Genomic DNA, 18,090 nt, shown 5'->3' on the forward strand with positions numbered 1-18,090 from the left:
CTTGTGATAAATGCTACACAGGAAAATCCACTGTGGCTTAATTTGGTCTGAAATGAGAAATGAGAAGAAAACATTGCATTTTGATTATATTTCAAAATTACAGTAAGACCATTCGTTAGATCTAGTGATTTCAATCCATTGGGTATAACTTGATATGGTGTTTTAACTATTATGTCTGTGAACATAAGTTAGAGTTTTTCATCTTAAAATAATGTTGACTATGTCAAATTGACTCCATTTTCTTTGGCATTTTTTTCTCAAGGCAATTAAATTGTACATTGTGTATTTTGAATTTAGGAAAATGAAAGACTGAAGCAAGAGATCCTTGAAAAGAGCAGTCGAATAGAAGAACAAAATGACAAGATTAGTGAACTCATTGAACGAAATCAGAGGTAATAACAGGTATGGGGCCTGACTAGGATGGACAGAAAGACTACACGTGTAAAGGCCCAACTTAAATGCACGTGTTTGTTTAGGGTATTACATATGTACTTCTGCTGTTTGTCTCATGCCTGTCTTGTGAATTACTGCCTGATTTCTGAGACGCACTTTTGGAGAAACTGCTCAGGGGGCTGTGATATAAGGCCATGGAGTGTTTGACTCCTGGCTCTACCCTGATGGATTGCATGACTTTGCACATTTATTTATTCCCGCTATCTCTAGTTTCTTCATGTGTAAAAATGATGTTAGCGCTTGAAAATGTCTGCTGTCAATATTTCTGTCATCACTATGGGCTCACTCTATTTTATCAACTTGAACTCGGGCAGAATCTCAGTGACTGCCATATAAAATCCCACATTTAATGTAGGTTCTTTTGAAGATTTAAGGGGTCAGGCGAACATGCCAGAGAACATGAAGAAAAGCTCATTCTCTTGCATTTCTCTTCTCCAGGATCTCTTGTCTCCCATATGGCAGGATTGGGGGAGTGATGTTTTCCTCTCTCTCCCTTCCTTCTAGCAGCCTTCTTACTCCTGGCTCTCTCCTCTTTCTTGACTTGTTAATCACACACTCCTTGCATTGCTCTCATTTTTATTATACAGAGCAACTCACCCGGGTTCCTGCCTCCAACCTTCATTACTATAGATCGAAGGGAAATAAAATGCTTTCAGATGATTTTTGATGAACTAGAGAGCAGTGTTGTGAAGGCTGAACAGATACTGGCTTGTGCTTGGCAAACATTCTTTGTTCATTGAATGTTTTCTTTTTCCTTGTTTCTTTCAAAGGTATGTTGAGCAGAGTAATCTGATGTTGGAGAAGAGGAACAACTCACTTCAAACAGCCACAGAAAATACACAGGCAAGAGTATTGCATGCTGAACAGGAGAAGGTAAAATAACAGGGGAGAGAAAAGCCCAGATCAGGATGTGCAGTGCTCAGGCGTGGCCCCACGTACATACATACCAGATGAGTTTTCAGCAGAATTTTTGCTGTCAGTGGACAGATAACTAGAAATCAGCGGATTTTTATATATTCATTGTCCATATATTGCTCTTACAATATGCTTTGTAATAAGTTGATTCAAAATGATCAGTATACCTCACAACTTCTGGAGTTCACATACTTTCTCATGTTCTAGTAACAGTGAGGCTTCCTCGTGTATACCTTATGCTGGTTTTCATATTCTCCTGGCCATTGTGTCCAGGCAAATAATGTCTGACTAGAAGACACAGGCAGGGTCTTGCCTAAACAGCATTGTCTATTACTAACCCTATTTTTTTTCTTTTGTTTTTAGTATTTTTTTTTTTTATTGGAAAGTTGGATATACAGAGATGAGGAGAGACAGAAAGATCTTCTGTCCAATGATTCACTCCCCAAGTGGCCGCAATGGCCGGAGCTGTGCTGATCCTAAACCAGGAGCTTGGAACCTCCTCCTGGTGTCTCATGTGGTTGCAGGGTCCCAAGGCTTTGGGCCATCCTTGACTGCTTTCCCAGGCCACAGGCAGGGAGCTGGATAGGAAGTGGGGCCACCGGGTTTAAAACCAGCGCCCATATGGAATCCCAAAGCATTCAAGGCGAGGACTTTAGCCACTAGGCTACCGCACCAGGGCCCACTAACCCTATTTCTTTTTTTTCTTTTAACTAACCCTATTTCTTTCCAATTGCTATATTATACCAGTTTGTTTATTGTGCTCATTGTAATGCCCAGTTCAAGGTCAGCAGCCTGTGACATTGATATAAGCCAGTATTGAAGTTACTTACCAATATACTTTTTACAGTTTCTCCTTCTTCTGCCTTTATTTTGTGTCTCCTTTTTATTTTCTCCTACCTCTCATGTTTTTCTTTCCCTCCTTTTTTCCTTAGACATATTCATCATCCAAATGTATTATTTGTCCTCACTGTTACTTTTCAGAGATGAAATGATAACTATAACCACTTTGGTTGTCCCCAAACCCTGGCTGACTACTTCAGAATCATTTGGGGACTTTATTAAGCTTACCTGCAGAGATTCTAATTTAGTATGTCTAGCTGAGGTTTGGAGTTTGAACCTGATTCCAAGACAGAGCCATGTATAGGAATCACCATTGCTGTTGGTGATTTTACTGTCTCTCTCTGGAGGTTGCAGCTGGATGCCTTTGTTTTCAGTGAAGTTCAGCATTTGACTTAAAAAATGACCATCACTCTTGTGTGTTCTAATGTAATGATACTTTGTTTACTAAAACAAGTCGCAAGTCAATGTGGGCTACAGGGTGTAATTAGCTGACCCCTTGAATTAATTAGCTCATTCTTCTATCAGATATTTGCATGTTGACAGACTCAAAGACATCTGGTATAGTGCTTTGAACCTGATGAGTGCTCCAGTTATACCAGCAAAGGAAGCAGCGGAAGTGCCCATAACAGCCATAATCGTAACGAATGTCAAGTACTCGCTGGGCTTGAGAGATTGTGCTTCAGACACATGAGTCTGCAGGAATCTCCATAGCTGGTGCTGGTATTCTTGAAGGCTTGAACACTTACCTGACTTGGTACCACTTACTTGACTTGGTCACCTTTTAAACATCGACTCCGTTATCTGTCTGATACTTAGTTAAAAGCATTTTCCTCATGGTAGTCCATCTAAAGAAAGACAATCAAGGTCCTTCTAAGCGTGGAGGCAGGTCTATCTTCAAACACAGCTCAGAAAGGTACTGTTAAGAATTCAATGAGGGAGAAAAGGGAAGTGAAGGATCCAGGGAGGTAAGAACCCCTATAGCTACAAAACTGTATCATGGTAAATAGTAAATATACTTGAATTAAAAAACAAACAAACAAAATTCAGTGAGGGGCCAATGATGTGGCATAGCACCTTAAGCTTCCGCCTTGGTGCTGGCAACCCATATGGTGCCATTTCGAGTCCCAGCTTTTCCACTTCCAACCTAGCTCCCTGGATGCTTATGGCCTGGGAAGGCAGCAGAAGATGACTCAAGTTCTTGGGCCCCTGCACCCAGGTGGGAGACCTGAAGGAGGTTCCTGGCTCCTGGCTCCTGGCTTCTGCCTTTGGATTGGCTCAGCTCTGGCCAATGCAAACATTTGGGGAATGAATCAGTGGATGGAAGAGCTCTCTTCTGTGTCTCTCCTTCTCTCTGTAGCTTTGCCTTTCAAATAAAACGAAGCTATTTTTCCTGATGATAGGATTAAGAGGGCCGTGCAGAATGATGGAATAATTGTTGAAGAAATAGTAGAGGTTACTTAATTTAATCTTGTTTTATGAAGGGACAAATTCAATTCAGCCCAGAGGGTGAAAGGTGACCTGGGATATCGCTTCTGGTTAGCTGTGTTCTTTTTCCCATGTCAAATGCCATCTGTGTTCAATGTCGTTTTCCTGCTCCTAACTTAACTGCTTTTTTCACTTTTTTTTTTTTAACTTCTACTTCATCTTGTCATTTTGTTTCCCCAGCATTCCTTGTCAACAGTAAAACTTCATCTATCTGGAAATCAGGGAGCCATTGCACCCACTCTAGGTGTTTGGTGTGTTTTTTTCCCCACTCAATATTGTGTACCCTGACTTAAACCACTATGGTAATATCTAAACACACAAATGTGTATACATGCACGTATTTTTTTCTCTTTTTACAGACTTTTCAAGGATCGACCTTAATGTCATTTCATTCTAGAAAATTTGGAAAGCCTTAGCCTCCTTCTTGTTAATTTAGTTACACCAGTATAGGGCTATGTGAGGTTGAGTCGTTACTTACAGCCAAAGAGCACCCATGTTTAAAGTGACATTGTCCTTGTTACAACACAGGCCAAGGTGACGGAGGAGTTGGCAGCAGCGACCGCACAGATCTCTCAGCTGCAGCTGAAAATGACTGCTCACCAAAAGAAGGAAATGGAACTGCAGATGCGGCTGACAGAAAGCTTGAAGGAAGCAGATGTTCTCAGGGGCCAGCTTGCCAAAGCGCAGGCAGAGCTCTCAGGTGTGCCCTCCCTGGGGGATGCTGGTGGTTTTAACATTGAAACTAAGGAGTTCAAGGATTTTCCTTGCTCTCCATCCTTGTGCAGCACCATTTATGAAGTTTGGGAAGCGGGGAGCCAGAGATTAAGACAGATCAACAGGATTGTTTTAACCTAAAGGAAAACGAAAGAACTCTTTGGGATTGAATTGACACTGTCTCCCTTTGAGCTAATACCACCTGCAATTTCTTTGGTGTCTCTGGTTGGCTTCATGTGCCTGGAAGAATTGATGTGTTAAGTCACAGTTTCCATTGTACATTCCTGCTTCCTAGAGGATGACTGACAAATCCTCAGCCTGGTCTCTCCAACTTGATGTATCTTCCATTCCGTTGTCCAGGTCATCCTGGCTCAGATTGTGGATCTCTTTGGATCTTGGGCCTTGGGATGTTGGGAGGACTGTTACATTAAAAAGACACAGGGAACCAAGGGGATAAGGATTTCCAAAGCAAAAAGTATGTTGCGAGCTTGCCTTCTGTCCGTTCTACCCAGCATTCTAAACAACCTTCAAGAACAGACAATCCAGGAATATTTTGGCTACAAGGTCACTTGGTCTTCAGTTAGACGTAGTTATGACCATGCAAGGGGGTATTCTAAATGTGTCTCCTAGTTCTCATGAACTTGCGTCCTTTTTCTAAGCTACAGTTGTTTTCCAAGGATAAAAGCAAGCCCGTGTGGGAGTGGGCCATGAAGTGCTGCGACAGAGCCTGTTCACTAGGCAACGCTCCAAGGGGGTTATTCATGTGCCCACCTGCAGACACTTGTCTCCAGGCCTTCCCAAAGACTGAAGGCACTCCCAAGGGTCATGGCAGTGGGGGGAGGGATTGCTAATCAGGTCTCAGCACACACTCCTCCGAGCCCCTCAGGGTTGTATCTGACCACGTCAACAAGCTTGCTGACTATTCTTACTTTTTATCCAAGAATATTCTTGTATTCTGTGGGCCTGTGGGCTTGCTGTGTTGCTATCACCAATATTTGCTTCCACTCCTCCCAGAATATGCCTCTTAAGCTTTCTCAGTTTTTTCCTAGAATATTCTTTGAGACCTCTTTATTTCTGTTTTCCCCTTTTGAATACAAGCCCCTGGAAGGAATGAGTGATGTTTTGCTTGTATTTATGAAGTTCTTTCCTCCAGATTAGTTCGGTACCTGGCACAAAGGTAGTACTTAACATGGTGCTTGGGTGGAAGAGTTTTGAAGACCAGTATGTTGATTTGTCTACCTCAGTGTATAGAAATAAATGTGGAAGGCATGATGGGACCACTGGACAAGAAGTAATTAGTGCCCTAAGGGCTGGGTAGAAGCACAGTTCACTTGCCTAAGAGGGAGTTACAAACACTGTCAGTTAAGATGTGTTTCTTGCCCTTTAGTGCATCACATGAGGCAAGCAGGTGTTGGACAATCTTAGATTTCAGTGCTGTTTAATTTTCTTGTTTCTGCTTTTGTGATGTGTTACAATGATTACCTCAACTTTTTCAATCAAGTGTTGGTGTGCTAAATTTAAAAAATATATCAAATAGCTTCATATTAGAAGGCATGTTTTGAAAGTAAGGTCTTGGTAGAAGGGCCTAGCTATAAAGAAAGTTGAGAGCATTTTACCTAGGTAGGGAGAAAGGGCCCAGATCAGTACTAAACAAACATCTGGCTAGTGTCATAAGATGTGACCATAATGGAATTGTTGGTGCGTTTGGTTCCAAAGGTGATCTTTGACCGCTTGGACTATTTTTTCTCCTTTTGACCTGTCTAGAAGGGCCACATATGTTGCCCTCAGCCTTTTGGCTAAGATAAAGTGTAGAAGGGCCACATACATATAGAGATGGCTAGTCCATAGAGAATAAATGTGGTCTAGAAAACCTTACTGCTGCCCAGCAAAGTGATGCTGGAAGAAGCAAGTGGAGGGTGTTTGTGTGGTGATTTGAGGGATGGAGATGTGCACCTCTCACAGAGCTGCCGGGGTGCCACAGAACCCCCTGCAGCTCTGGTTCCACAGCCTCAGCTCTGCTCTGACATTCCAGAGCTCCAGGACACTTCTGAACAAGCACAGACCAAATTCAAAAGTGAAAAGCAGAGCCGGAAGCAACTGGAGCTCAAGGTGACATCCTTGGAGGAGGAGCTGGTTGACCTTCGAGCTGAGAAAGAGTCTCTGGAAAAGGTAAATTGCACAGAGTTTCTGTGTTGGCCCTATATATCCAGAAATAGCTGTGCAATAGATGGCTTTTGTTTTTCTTTTAAAAATTGTACTAGTATGTGTTCATTGTGCAACATTGTAATACAAGTAATACAGAAAAATGTAAGGTATCTTACCCTTTTACTCTCTAATCTGAGGTGTCGATTATAAACAATATGTGATCCTTTCAGATTGTTTTCTATGTATATGAAATCTCTGTCCGTCTCTCTGAAGATTTATTTATTTGAAAGGCACAGTTACAGAGAAAAAGAGAGATCTCCATTCTCTGGTTAACTCTCCAAATGGCCACAACAGCCAGGGTAGGCCCTAGGCCAAAGCCAGGAACCCAGAATTCCATCAGTGTCCCAGATGGGTGGAGAGGCCCGAGCACTTCAGCCATCTTCTGCTGTTTTCCCAGGCACTTGATCAGAGAGCTGAATCACAAATGGAGCAGTCAGGAGTTGAACCAGCATTCATATAGGATCCTGATGTCACAGGTGGCTGCTTAACGCACTGCGCCACAACTCCAGCCCCCTTTTCTCTTTCTATTGAAACCATTTCATGGTGGTCTACTTTGAGGTTGTGCCATAATTTAATTATTTACCACTTTTAGATTTATGTTCCTAATTGTTCATTATTTCAAGTATTACTGCTGTGAATTTCTTCATACTATGTAACTATTTTTGCTAACATATGTTAGGACAAATTGCTTAAAATTATGGGATGTAAAAGAATCCTATATATTCACATTTTAAAATAAATATTACAGTTTATTCTCCAAGAAGAGTATGCTAATTTATACTTTCAGTACTATATCTCTCTCCACATTTTTCTGAACTCTACATGTTACATTTTTTAATCTTTATTAGTCTGACAAGTAGACAATGTATTGCCTTGTTTTAAAATGTTTTTTATTAGTAATAATACTTTTGTACACTTAATATCTTGTACTTATTCTGTGAATTTTCTCTTTAATGTCCTTTGCTCTCTTTCTCATTGTTATATTGTATATTTTATTTGTAAACTGTATTCAGGATATGAATACTTTGTCATAGATGTTGGAAATGTTTTCTCTAGTTGGTTATAATTTTACTTTATCAGAAATTTAATATGGAGGCAATACTAGCCCAGTTGAGTTAAGTGGGAACATTTATATATTTTTCTGTGTTACAGTGATTTAAATATGAAAAAAGACAAACTGTTCCTGAGGTTTTAAGTAAAACTTTACTTGTAAAGCTGTTTTAATCCAGTCCCTTTTTAGGATGTTAATCTTAGTCTGTGTTTACATTTTCATCTGTAGTTTCTTTAGTTCATTTTAAGTAGTTTCTTCTGATTTGGGGGGTCATTTGCAGCTTTTCATTGTAATAGACAGTACGTCAATAACTCATTGTAATATTTTCTTTATGAATATCACTTACTACTTCCTTAAGATAAATGATCATTTGTGCTGATTTTTAAAGGCTTTGTGTAGACTCGTTGTCCCAAGACAGCATATGCGTTTGTTTCCTACTAGAAGAGTGTGGGAGTGCCTGTGCTGCGTACCCCACTAGGGTTAAGATGTTCCCATCTGTCACTGGAGTAGAGACAAAGCTCTTCACATTTTCATTCTCCTTATCACAATTTCCCTCACCCATTAGCCAAAGATGTTAAATATGTAGGGAAAACTTCAGCTAAAAAAGTGAACTATTTCCAGAAATGGATGAAGGACCCCATAAGGTCTTATTAACCGTCACCACCATCTCCATTGTCTTTTGTTCCTAAGAACCTCTCGGAAAGGAAAAAGAAGTCAGCTCAAGAGCGTTGCCAGGCTGAGGAGGAGATAGATGAAATGCGCAAGTCATACCAGGAGGAGTTGAACAAGCTTCGACAGCTCTTGAAAAAGGCTCGCATCTCCACAGACCAGGCTGCTGCGGAACAGGTGATGGGCGGCTCAAGCACTGGGGAATGATGGGAAGGTGTGGGGGACTCAGAGAGAAGAGCTGGTTTCTCCCATCAGGTATATGTGCTGCCCAAGTGAGTACGGTTTCTCCTGTTAGGGTAACATTTCTCATAGCTGGCAGAAGGGTGGGGATAGGGATGCACATAGATGCAGGAGGACCAGGAACTAAATGGGGATAATAAATAAAACATAGAAAAAAGTCTCTTTACCAGAAATTCCAAACATGGTAAGGCCAAAGTACTCAGCTGCCAGATGCCATTCTTCAGGTGCAGCGTTGTCTTTGAAAGGCAGGAGTTACTTAAGGTGATCAGGAGTGGCAGCCAGTGGTAGTGGCAGGGCACAGTGGGATCTTTAGTCCATTTGACAACAAACCATTCTCATTATAAGTTTACAATTCATATGTGTATGTATGTTTAATTAGAGTGCCTCATTCCGTTATTTGATTATCTCTGGGAATTTTGGTTTAAAAAAAAAAAGAAATTCTGAACCTATGAAGTTGATGGTCCAGACTCTGAAAAGTGCTGATCTCATCATGGCCTTTCGTGGATCTGAAGCTTTGGAGTCATACGTTTGATTGGAATACCTTTTGGAGTCCTAACAACCAGTGTACATTCCTGCCTGCATTTTAATTTTTTTAAAAATTTTTTCAAGATTTATTTTATTTTTATTTGAAAGTCAGATATACACAGAGGAGGAGGGACAAGACAGAAAGAATGATTCACTCCCCAAGTGGCCGCAATGGCTGGAGCTGCACCATTCTGAAGCCAGGAGCCCGGAGCCTATTACGGGTCTCCCAGTGGGTGCAGGGTCCCAAGCCTTTGGGCTGTCCTTGACTGCTTTCCCAGGCCACAAGCAGGGAGCTGGATGGGAAGCAGGGCTGCCGGGATTAGAACCGGCGTCCATATGGGATCCTGGAGCATGCAAGGCAAGGACTTTAGCTGTTAGGCTACCACACCAGGCTCTGCATGTTTTTTTTTTTTTTAAGATTTATGTATGTATGTATTTGAAAGAGTTACGAGGAGAGACAGAGATAGAGATCTTCCCTCTGCTGATTCACTCTTCTAGATGGCCTCAGTGGCCAGGGCCAGGCCAGACTGAAGCCAGGAGCCATATATGTCTGACACTTAGGTGGCGGGGACCCAAACACTTAGGCCATCCTCTGTTATCTTTCCAAGGCCACCAGCAGGGAGCTGGATGGGAAGTGGAACAGCCAGAATACAAACCAGTACCCATACAGGATGCCAGTGTTATACATGGCAGTTTTACCTGCTGTGCCACAATGCCAGCCCCACTACTAACATTTTTAAGGTACAGTTGGTTTAGATATTAAGCCTAGCAGCAAAGATGACCACATCCCATAGTGGAATGCATTCCCAGCTCCCTGCTTTGGCCTAAACTAGACCTCACCGTTGTGGGCATTTGAAAAATGAACCAGCAAATGGGGACACTCTCTGCCTGCAGTTGAAGAAATAATTTTTTAAGAAGCACACTTCCTTGGAAAGTAATGAATATCTTTCAAATAGTTATTTCTCAGGTCCTTTCAGGTGGGTAACTTATTATTGTGCCTTGGGCAGGACAGGTCTCTCTTCATAGCATATCATTGTTTTCTCTTGGCAGCTGTCTGTAGTGCAGGCCGAGCTCCAGACCCAATGGGAAGCAAAATGTGAGCATCTGTTGGCCTCCGCCAAGGATGAGCACTTGCAGCAGTACCAGGAGGTGTGTGCACAGAGAGATGCCAACCAACAGAAACTGACACAGCTTCAGGAAAAGGTAGAGCTTTGCCCGGGGCCATGCATCTTACACAGTCCAGTTAACTTGAGGCAATGAGCCTTTTGAGTCCAGAGGATATAAATGTCTAGAAAACAAAACCACACTTGTTTAACCATCTATTTTGTTAATTATCCTTCATATGCTTATTTGAAATGACAGGTCATTGACCTGGAAAAAGAAGAAAGAGCACCAGTGTTCTGGAACGTGTTTCTCATTATTATTTGATTCTTCCTTTATAAAAAAAAAAATAATGTGTCAGGTGCCAGCTGTGTCTCAGCAACTGTGTTCTGGAAAGGGCATACAAAACATTCTGCTCTCAAGAATCTCAGTCAACAAGAGTAACAAAGACATGCGTTAAGTGCTGTAAGTCCCAGAAGAGGAAGTTCTTAGGGGAGTCAGGAAGGCTTTCCAAAGGTGGTGACATTTGAGCAGAAGCAGGAAGGACCAGGAGGGTTGGTAAGGTAGACAAGGAGGTGGCATGTCCTGGGCCAAGGCATTGAGGTGGAATGGAGACTGGGCTATGCTGGGATTATCAGACAAGAAAAGGAGAGATGGGACATGGCTTAGGGTCATGGTGGGAATGTCCTGTAACTGGAGGCATTTTATCTCAAAGTGTCCAGCTGAAAACCACTGACCCAGAGATCTGGGAAGCAGGCTTGTGGATGAATAATTTCTTGCTATGCCGAATGTTTACATCTATGTGATGGGGATTATTTCCACCACCACCACCCTCACATTTATTTCATTGTTTCTTGACCTGATTAGAAACAAGGCAAGTGACCATGTGGCAAAAGAGAAGTGAAGTTGTGAGTTGAGGTAGTGTGATGAGGAAGTAGAATACTGGATGGCAGCCAATCTCCCCCCAAAGCCATGTGAGGTTCAGGCTGGAGAGTTAGGACAAATGTCCTCTCCCCGGGTTTCCTGACTTGCGACATGTAGTACAGGTTCCCCAGGCCCACAGTCTGTTCTTTTGCAGTATCTGGCCCTCCAAGCCCAAGTTGCAGCCCTCACCCAACAAAAAGAGCAGCACATCGAGGAACTGCGGAAGAACAAGTCCCAGCTCTCTGGGGATAAAGCTGCTGCTAACCCCTCAGAAAAGGTGAGCTGGCATTTCAAAGCAGCAACAAGCCATATCCGTTCAAGAGATTAAATGTACCAGTCACACATTCACAGTGAGGCCAATTCGTTGTGTGTGTAGTAGCTATTTTCCTAATGTTAGTGATACACCACTTTCCTGACTTAAAGTTAATCTTTTGGAACTTGACATCCAAATGGCAGACCCAAAAGGTCCCTGTCTGAAACTTTGACATGTTTGAAAAGTGCCTGTAAAGCACAGGAGAGAAATAGGTGGAGAGGCTGTACTAACCACTAATCTTCTCAGTCCATGAAGCTCTTAGTGGTACTCCAGGGGCGGTGGGGGGCGGGGAGTACAGGGAGAGGCACCAATAAATAGTCTTATTTATTTATTTATTTGCTTGCTTTTTTATTTAAAAGGCATAGTTATAGAGGGAGAGAAGGAGAGACAAAAGCATTTCCCATCTACTAGTTTACTCCTCAAATGTCTGCAACAGTCAGGGCTGGGCCAGGCCAAAGCTAGGAGCCAAGAGCTTCTTCCAGTCTCCTGTGTGGGTGCAGGGGCCCAAGCATTTGGGTTATTTTCTGTTGTCTCCTCAGGCACATTAGCAGGGAACTGGATCAGAAGTGGGGAAGCCCAGCCTTGAACCACTGCCCATATGGGATGCTGATGCTACAGCAGTAGCTTAACATGGTGCGCCACAATGCTAGCCCCCCCAATAGTCTGTAATCAGTCTTGAGCACATATACCACAGCTTGCCTGCCCCAAACAGCGATCTCTCAGGGCTAGCCCTGCCTCCGAAGTACTGTTCACTATTTAATGTCGTCCGCTCCCCAGGACAACCTTCAGTGTTTCCATTCATGACTGACTGTCCTCCCCCTATCGAGATCCAATGCTATTTCATTTTAGTTTTCCAAGCCTCTTCAGATTTAAACTCATCTCTGCTGACTTGACTTTTACAATATATATTTTGATCTTCACACAGGTCAAGCAGATCATGAACCAGGTATTCCAGTCTTTGCGGGGAGAGTTTGAGCTGGAGGAATCTTACGATGGCAGGACCATCTTGGGGACCATCATGAATACGATTAAGGTACAGTTAGCCAGCTCTCAGTTACTGCTTTACAATGGGTATTCTGTTGTTTAAGTACCTTCTGAGGGATCAAAGACTATCAGACTAATATTAGGACACGTGGAGTGACTTGTGTGAGACGGGCAGAAGCGGTCATTTGAAGGAACTGACCCACAGTGATACAGAAGGAACCGGGAGCTCCGGCGCCGTTCCTCTCAGTGATCCTCTCCTCCTTGGCTTTTGGACAGATGGTGACACTTCAGCTGCTAAATGAACAAGAGCAAGAGAAGGAGGAGAGCAGTAGTGAAGAAGAACAGGAGCTGCCACCTCCAGGGCTCTGCCAGGAGCGGTTGGTCTCAGCCAGTTCTGCGCCATCTCCAGCACCGCTGCACAGGGAGAGGCCGGAGTCCCCCCGGGGGCCGTCAGAGCAGGTGCTGCAGGAAGCTGACTCGTTGCTGCCTCAGGACCCCCCCACTGCCCAGAATGATGGACAGGGAAGGAAAGGGGAGATCTCAGCAGTCGAGGTGCTCTCACAGGCAGAAGATGGCTCCCCTGCAGCTGAACAATCCTGCGTCCCATCCCACAGAGTCCCTGGGCCTCCAACTTCTATTCCACCTCAGCCTCCAAGTCACGTGATTATGGACTGTGAGAGAGAGGGGACACCAGCCACCAGCCCTGTGGCAGCAAAACCTGAGAGCTCACTGGGAAAAGTCCACGCTGGGGAAGTAACCTCAGGTGGCCCATTGTCAGACAGCCCCACGAGATCACCCCTGACGATCGACCCCAACACGGCAGACCCACTGACCTCAGGATCTGAAAGCACGGAAGGCAGGCCGCAGCCTCCAGATTCCAGTGAAGGAGGGCATGTTTCCATCTGCACTGGGTCCTCGGAGGAGCCGACAAGCACAGAGGCAGGTTCTGCAGGTGCAGCCCTCGGGCCCAGCCCTTGTTCTCGGCATTCCGGGTATGTTCCTCTGAGCACAACAGCTCCAGTACCCGGGCAGCTTCAAGTGGAAGTTGTCTCGGTTATTTCCAGGGCTGCCACCTTGCTCTTCGGTGTATCTAGTCAGTTATGCCTACTATTATGAGGCTCTGTGGTAAGAAACGTGGATTTGGTTCTTGAATTTGGCGAGCTTATGTTCTAGTGGGGAAGATCAGTGTGTGTATATTACAAAAGTATAAGTGCCCAAAGTATCAGGGTGGTCTAATGGAGAGTAGAGGGAGGTGCTCTAAAGAGCTGGCTATGGGAGGATTCTGAAAGGGTGATATTGAAACTGATACCCAAAGCTAGAGAGGAGCCTTCCATACCAAGAGTAGGCAGAAGAGGCTGCAGAAGGAGAATAACACATGATAAAAGACCCCCTGGGAGGGGGCATGACACAGTCAATGAGCTGAAAGAAAACATTGCGAGTAGGAGAAACATGGTGTTAAGCTGAGGCAGGAAAACTAAGCAGGGGCAAGGTGAGATTTTCTGTTGCTCTTATAAGTTTGGATTTCAAGATCACTGAGATCTATAAAAGGAATTTAGGCAGAAAGAGTAATCGTGGTCTGGTTTGTTAGGGTTTTTTTTGTTTTGTTTTTTTAAGATTTATTTATTGGGCCTGGCAGTGTAGCCTAGTGGCTAAAGTGCTCACCTTGCACGCGCCAGGATCCCATATGGTCGCCGGTTCTAATCCCGGAGGCCCTGCTTCCCATCCAGCTCCCTGCTTGTGGCCTGGGAAAGCAGTCTAGGACAGCCCAAAAGCTTGGGACCCTCACCCACACGGGAGACCCAAAAGAGGCTCCGGGCTCCCGGCTTCAGATTGGCACAGCTCCAGCTGTTGTAACCACTTGGGGAGTGAATCATCAGATGGAAGATCTTCCTCTCTGTATCTCCTCTCTGTATATCTGAGTTTCTAATAAAAAAAATTGTATTTATTTAAAGGCAGAATTAGAGAGGGAGATGGGAGGCCTGGGGAGAGGGAGAGAGGAAGGAAGATCTTCCATCCAATGGTTCACTTTCTAAACAAATGCAATGCCTGGGATTGGTCCAGTCTGAAGCCAGGGGCTTGAATTCCACCTGGGTCTTCCATGTGGGTAGTGAGGGACCAAGTACTCCAGACATTTTTGGCTGCTTTCTTATGTGCATTAGCAGAGGGCTGGGTTGGAAGAGGAGCTCCAAGACTCAAAGCAGTGTTTATATGGGATATTCATTTTGCAGGTGGTGGCTTAAGCCAATGTGCCACAAATGCCAGACCCTGTTCTGCTTTAAAAGCTTGTCCTAGCTGTAGATTGTGGAGGTTACCGCCTACATCAGGAAGCTAGCACAGGGTATGGAAGGAAGGAATTCCTTGGTGACCACCATAGCTGTGGAATTTTTCACCCTATGGCCCAGTGACCCTTACAGCTGGTTGGCACAGTGGGCCTGGAGCAGTAACAACAGCACTGTCCCTGACTTCATTTTCCTTCAGCCTCTCTGGGGATGAAGAGGATGAACTGTTTAAAGGAACAACTCTGAAAGTTGCGAGACCTAAAGCACAGCCTGAAGAGGAGGATGAAGACGAGGTGGTAAGGAAATCCCAGACACTGCCAAGTCGTCACACCACCACCTGGGGGCCTTTTTCCACAGGTTCTCAGAAGACAAATGGCGTATGTTGGTGGCCCACTCCCTGGACTCTATGTGCAGGGGCCTGTGGGACCAGGCTACAGGCTGGGAAGAGGCCACTCTGTAAGCAGGGTGGGGATGGTCAGATACCACTGTACTCTTGAAAAAGAAACATCTCTATCTGCGAAAGAATTACTCCTCCATGAAATGAGGCAGGTTGGGCTGCCAAGCCCTGCCTTGGTCTAGCAAAGTTTCCATTTCAGATCAGTTAGAATATTTATAACAGAACTGGAAAAGAAATGTAGGTCCTCTTGTCTGGCATCCATATTCATAGACAAAAAGACAAAGGCACAAAAGCAGGATTTGCCTAATCCCCAGAGGGGGCTCCCAGCCCAGCTAGTGCTAATCCAGGTTCCTGTTAAGACCCCTCTGTGCATTCTCTGCTTGCTCAACCTGCTTTCCACCTGCTGTCCTGTTTTGTTATCACTGTGCCCATGGGTGGACTAATGGCTTAGCCTTGCCTTACAGAACACTAGAGAAGAGGCTGGGAAAGGAAATTGCTGATAGAGCCTGGATTGTATCTACCATCCCACTGTGCTCAGTTAGGAAATTTCTGGCTATCCCTAGGCAGTTTTGACTGCCACAGTGGGAACCGGCTGTGAAATGTGTGGAGAATACAGATGAGCTTCAGGCTCAACTCATTCTGGGGACAGAAGGATGGATCTGAGGCTGAACGAGAGCCGATTCCATCCCCTCAGGTGGGTTTCACCTTTGGCAGAGGCCTTGAGAGGCTGCCTGTGACCTGGGATTCAGCTTGCATGTCCCAGAGCCCCTCCTTCTAACTGCAGGCCATTGGGAATTAAATTTTCATTTGGGAATTCTGAATAGATTCTGCACGAAAAACAAGCAAACATGAACAGTGACTGACTGTCCCAAATGATTGTCCTGAATATAATTGGAACTTTTAAGCTTGTTGTATATTTTTGATATTAACACTGATACTGCCAACTAAACGTATTTCTTAGGCACCCTGAAGATGACTTCACATTCTCCTTTAATCCTCTCCTAGTCCACTGAGGTAGGCACTTTTAATCTTAGTGGATAAATAGGACTGAGCTCAGGAAGAATAATGGAACTAAGCAGATCCAGATGGTAAATGTCCAGTCAGAGCTTTAACTAGGACAGAGCAGAAGCTGCAAGCCACACTTGGAAATCCCATCATGTCAGAGTTTAGAGATCACATAAGTGATGCCAGAGAAAATTGAAGTTCTGCTAAGTGGGTCATGGCGGTGAGATTAGCCCCAGATCTCTGCACACACCATGATGCCTTCCTGGTGGCCTGACCTCAGGAGGCTGACCAGACCCAAAGAGAACCCATGCCTGTTTCTAGTTGCACTGCTGCTAGCCCCATGATACCTGTTCCCCCTCCAGTCCAGAAGAGAAAGGCCAGGAGCTCATCAGGAGAATGCGGGAAGACTCCCAAATCCTCCTACTTGGCAAGAATGGGAGAGGGGTCATTGAGACCAGGAGCGTGAGAACCTGGAGCCCCATGTTCCAGGCCTTCTTCATCACTTGCAGTTCTCCATTTGGGGGTGTAGCCCAACCTCTATGTTTAGCTCAGCTGTCTCAAATGATGAGGTCACATCCAAAGCCACAATAGGCCATGGCAGAGTTTCTCAGTGCGATTGTATCCTTCCCAGCCTCCTTCATCCTCCTGCACCCTCTCTCAGGCCACTCTACTTTGGTTTCTCCTGCTCTCATTTCTCCTTTTTGGCCCTTCTTTACCACCTATGTATGTTATCACGTGAGAATACCTTTCAGATCAATATGTGTGCTTTACAAATAAATGACACAATTAGCCAAAGTTGGTCTTTTGTCTCTGTTGAAAGACAGCCTGCCTTTTCTGCACACTTGTCTCTGCTTTACCTGGAAGCCTACCTTTGCTGGCCTCAGGACAGTCCTTTCAGTAGAACCTCCTCTTCAAGCCGGAACTGCAAACTGATAGACATGGGGTCCTTCACCTCCCAGGCAGAAAGCCTAGCTCGTGCAGGGACAAGCGAGGCTGACTCCTCTTTCCTGTTTTGTCAGAGCATGAAGGGACGCCCACCCCCAACACCTCTTTTTGGAGATGACGATGATGACGATGACATTGACTGGCTGGGATGAAGACCCAGAAAACATGCAGATGTTTCTCTACGGACCCTTCCCCAAGCATGATTTTGCACAGCCATCCTTGGGTGTAGGTGAGCCACAGGGTGAGGTTAAGGTGAGCATTCTGAGGACAATAGTTCAAGGATCTGAGCAGCCATGTTCCAAGCCCCTGCCTGACCCTGTGAAGAGCAGCAGCAGGACCCTGTCTTCAGAAGCAGCATTTCCTGTGGCCTATGGTGGCTCTACCTCTGAGGCCCCACTGGAGAAGGGCTGGTGGTTCCCCCACAAACCAATCCACTACAGGAGTCCTGCCCTCTTCCAAGCTTTGTCTCTCTGTGTGTGTGTGTCTTCCTCAATGGCTCTCAGTTGGCCTGAGAACCCTCCTCCATCCACATCCAGGGCTCAGCTGTGCCCCAGCAACAAGATCTGTCACCTGGGGACACATTTTCTTGGGGACAACCACGAAGATCATACTATTTCAACCCCTGTTAACATATTTGTTTCTAGTCCTGGAATGTGTTATCTTTTCTTTTGCCTTAAATCTGATACAAGAGGTCAGTGCATATTTGAGACTAATAAAACTGAAATACACATCTGTTGTAAAACTTGAGCCCTTGGAGTTCCTTGGTTCTACAGGTTTTCTGTTTTCCTCTTTGGGAATCTCGGGGTGGGAACTGCAGCTGAATGGGATCAGTTATCAGGCACAAAAACGTTGTGGTATGTCCTTTGGTACCTACCCTGGAACTTTCCAGCTTTCAACGAGTCCCTGCTCCAGACTCGAGGCATTGTGACTATCTGAGGACCGGTCCCGTGGTCCACTTGCTCCTGCAGGCTTGGCCCTCTAGGCTAGAAAGCCGTACAGAGAAGGTGGAAGAGTCTCTGCTTCCCACTGCACAGCACCTGAGGGG

General features: G+C 44.8%; 1 protein-coding gene across 2 annotated transcripts in view; it reads left to right on the plus strand.

Annotated features, from left to right (window-relative positions):
* Nucleotides 1–17,792, plus strand: part of FKBP15 (FKBP prolyl isomerase family member 15) — a 54,986-nt gene extending 37,194 nt beyond the window's left edge. Inside the window, exons 18-28 of one of the 2 annotated variants that reach the window (XM_058672966.1) lie at nucleotides 298–392; nucleotides 1,224–1,326; nucleotides 4,222–4,393; nucleotides 6,440–6,576; nucleotides 8,354–8,509; nucleotides 10,148–10,300; nucleotides 11,277–11,399; nucleotides 12,361–12,468; nucleotides 12,696–13,411; nucleotides 14,898–14,994; nucleotides 17,120–17,792. In XM_058672966.1, the coding sequence (XP_058528949.1) occupies nucleotides 298–392; nucleotides 1,224–1,326; nucleotides 4,222–4,393; nucleotides 6,440–6,576; nucleotides 8,354–8,509; nucleotides 10,148–10,300; nucleotides 11,277–11,399; nucleotides 12,361–12,468; nucleotides 12,696–13,411; nucleotides 14,898–14,994; nucleotides 17,120–17,197 (1,938 nt within the window). In that variant the 3' untranslated portion in view covers nucleotides 17,198–17,792. The remainder of the gene's footprint in view (nucleotides 1–297; nucleotides 393–1,223; nucleotides 1,327–4,221; nucleotides 4,394–6,439; nucleotides 6,577–8,353; nucleotides 8,510–10,147; nucleotides 10,301–11,276; nucleotides 11,400–12,360; nucleotides 12,469–12,695; nucleotides 13,412–14,897; nucleotides 14,995–17,119) is intronic. The other variant, XM_058672967.1, reaches the window with a different exon arrangement.
* The last annotated feature ends 298 nt before the right edge of the window (nucleotides 17,793–18,090 follow it).

Source organism: Ochotona princeps, chromosome 14 (assembly GCF_030435755.1).
Source record: "Ochotona princeps isolate mOchPri1 chromosome 14, mOchPri1.hap1, whole genome shotgun sequence".
NCBI classification, from domain to species: Eukaryota; Metazoa; Chordata; class Mammalia; order Lagomorpha; family Ochotonidae; genus Ochotona; species Ochotona princeps.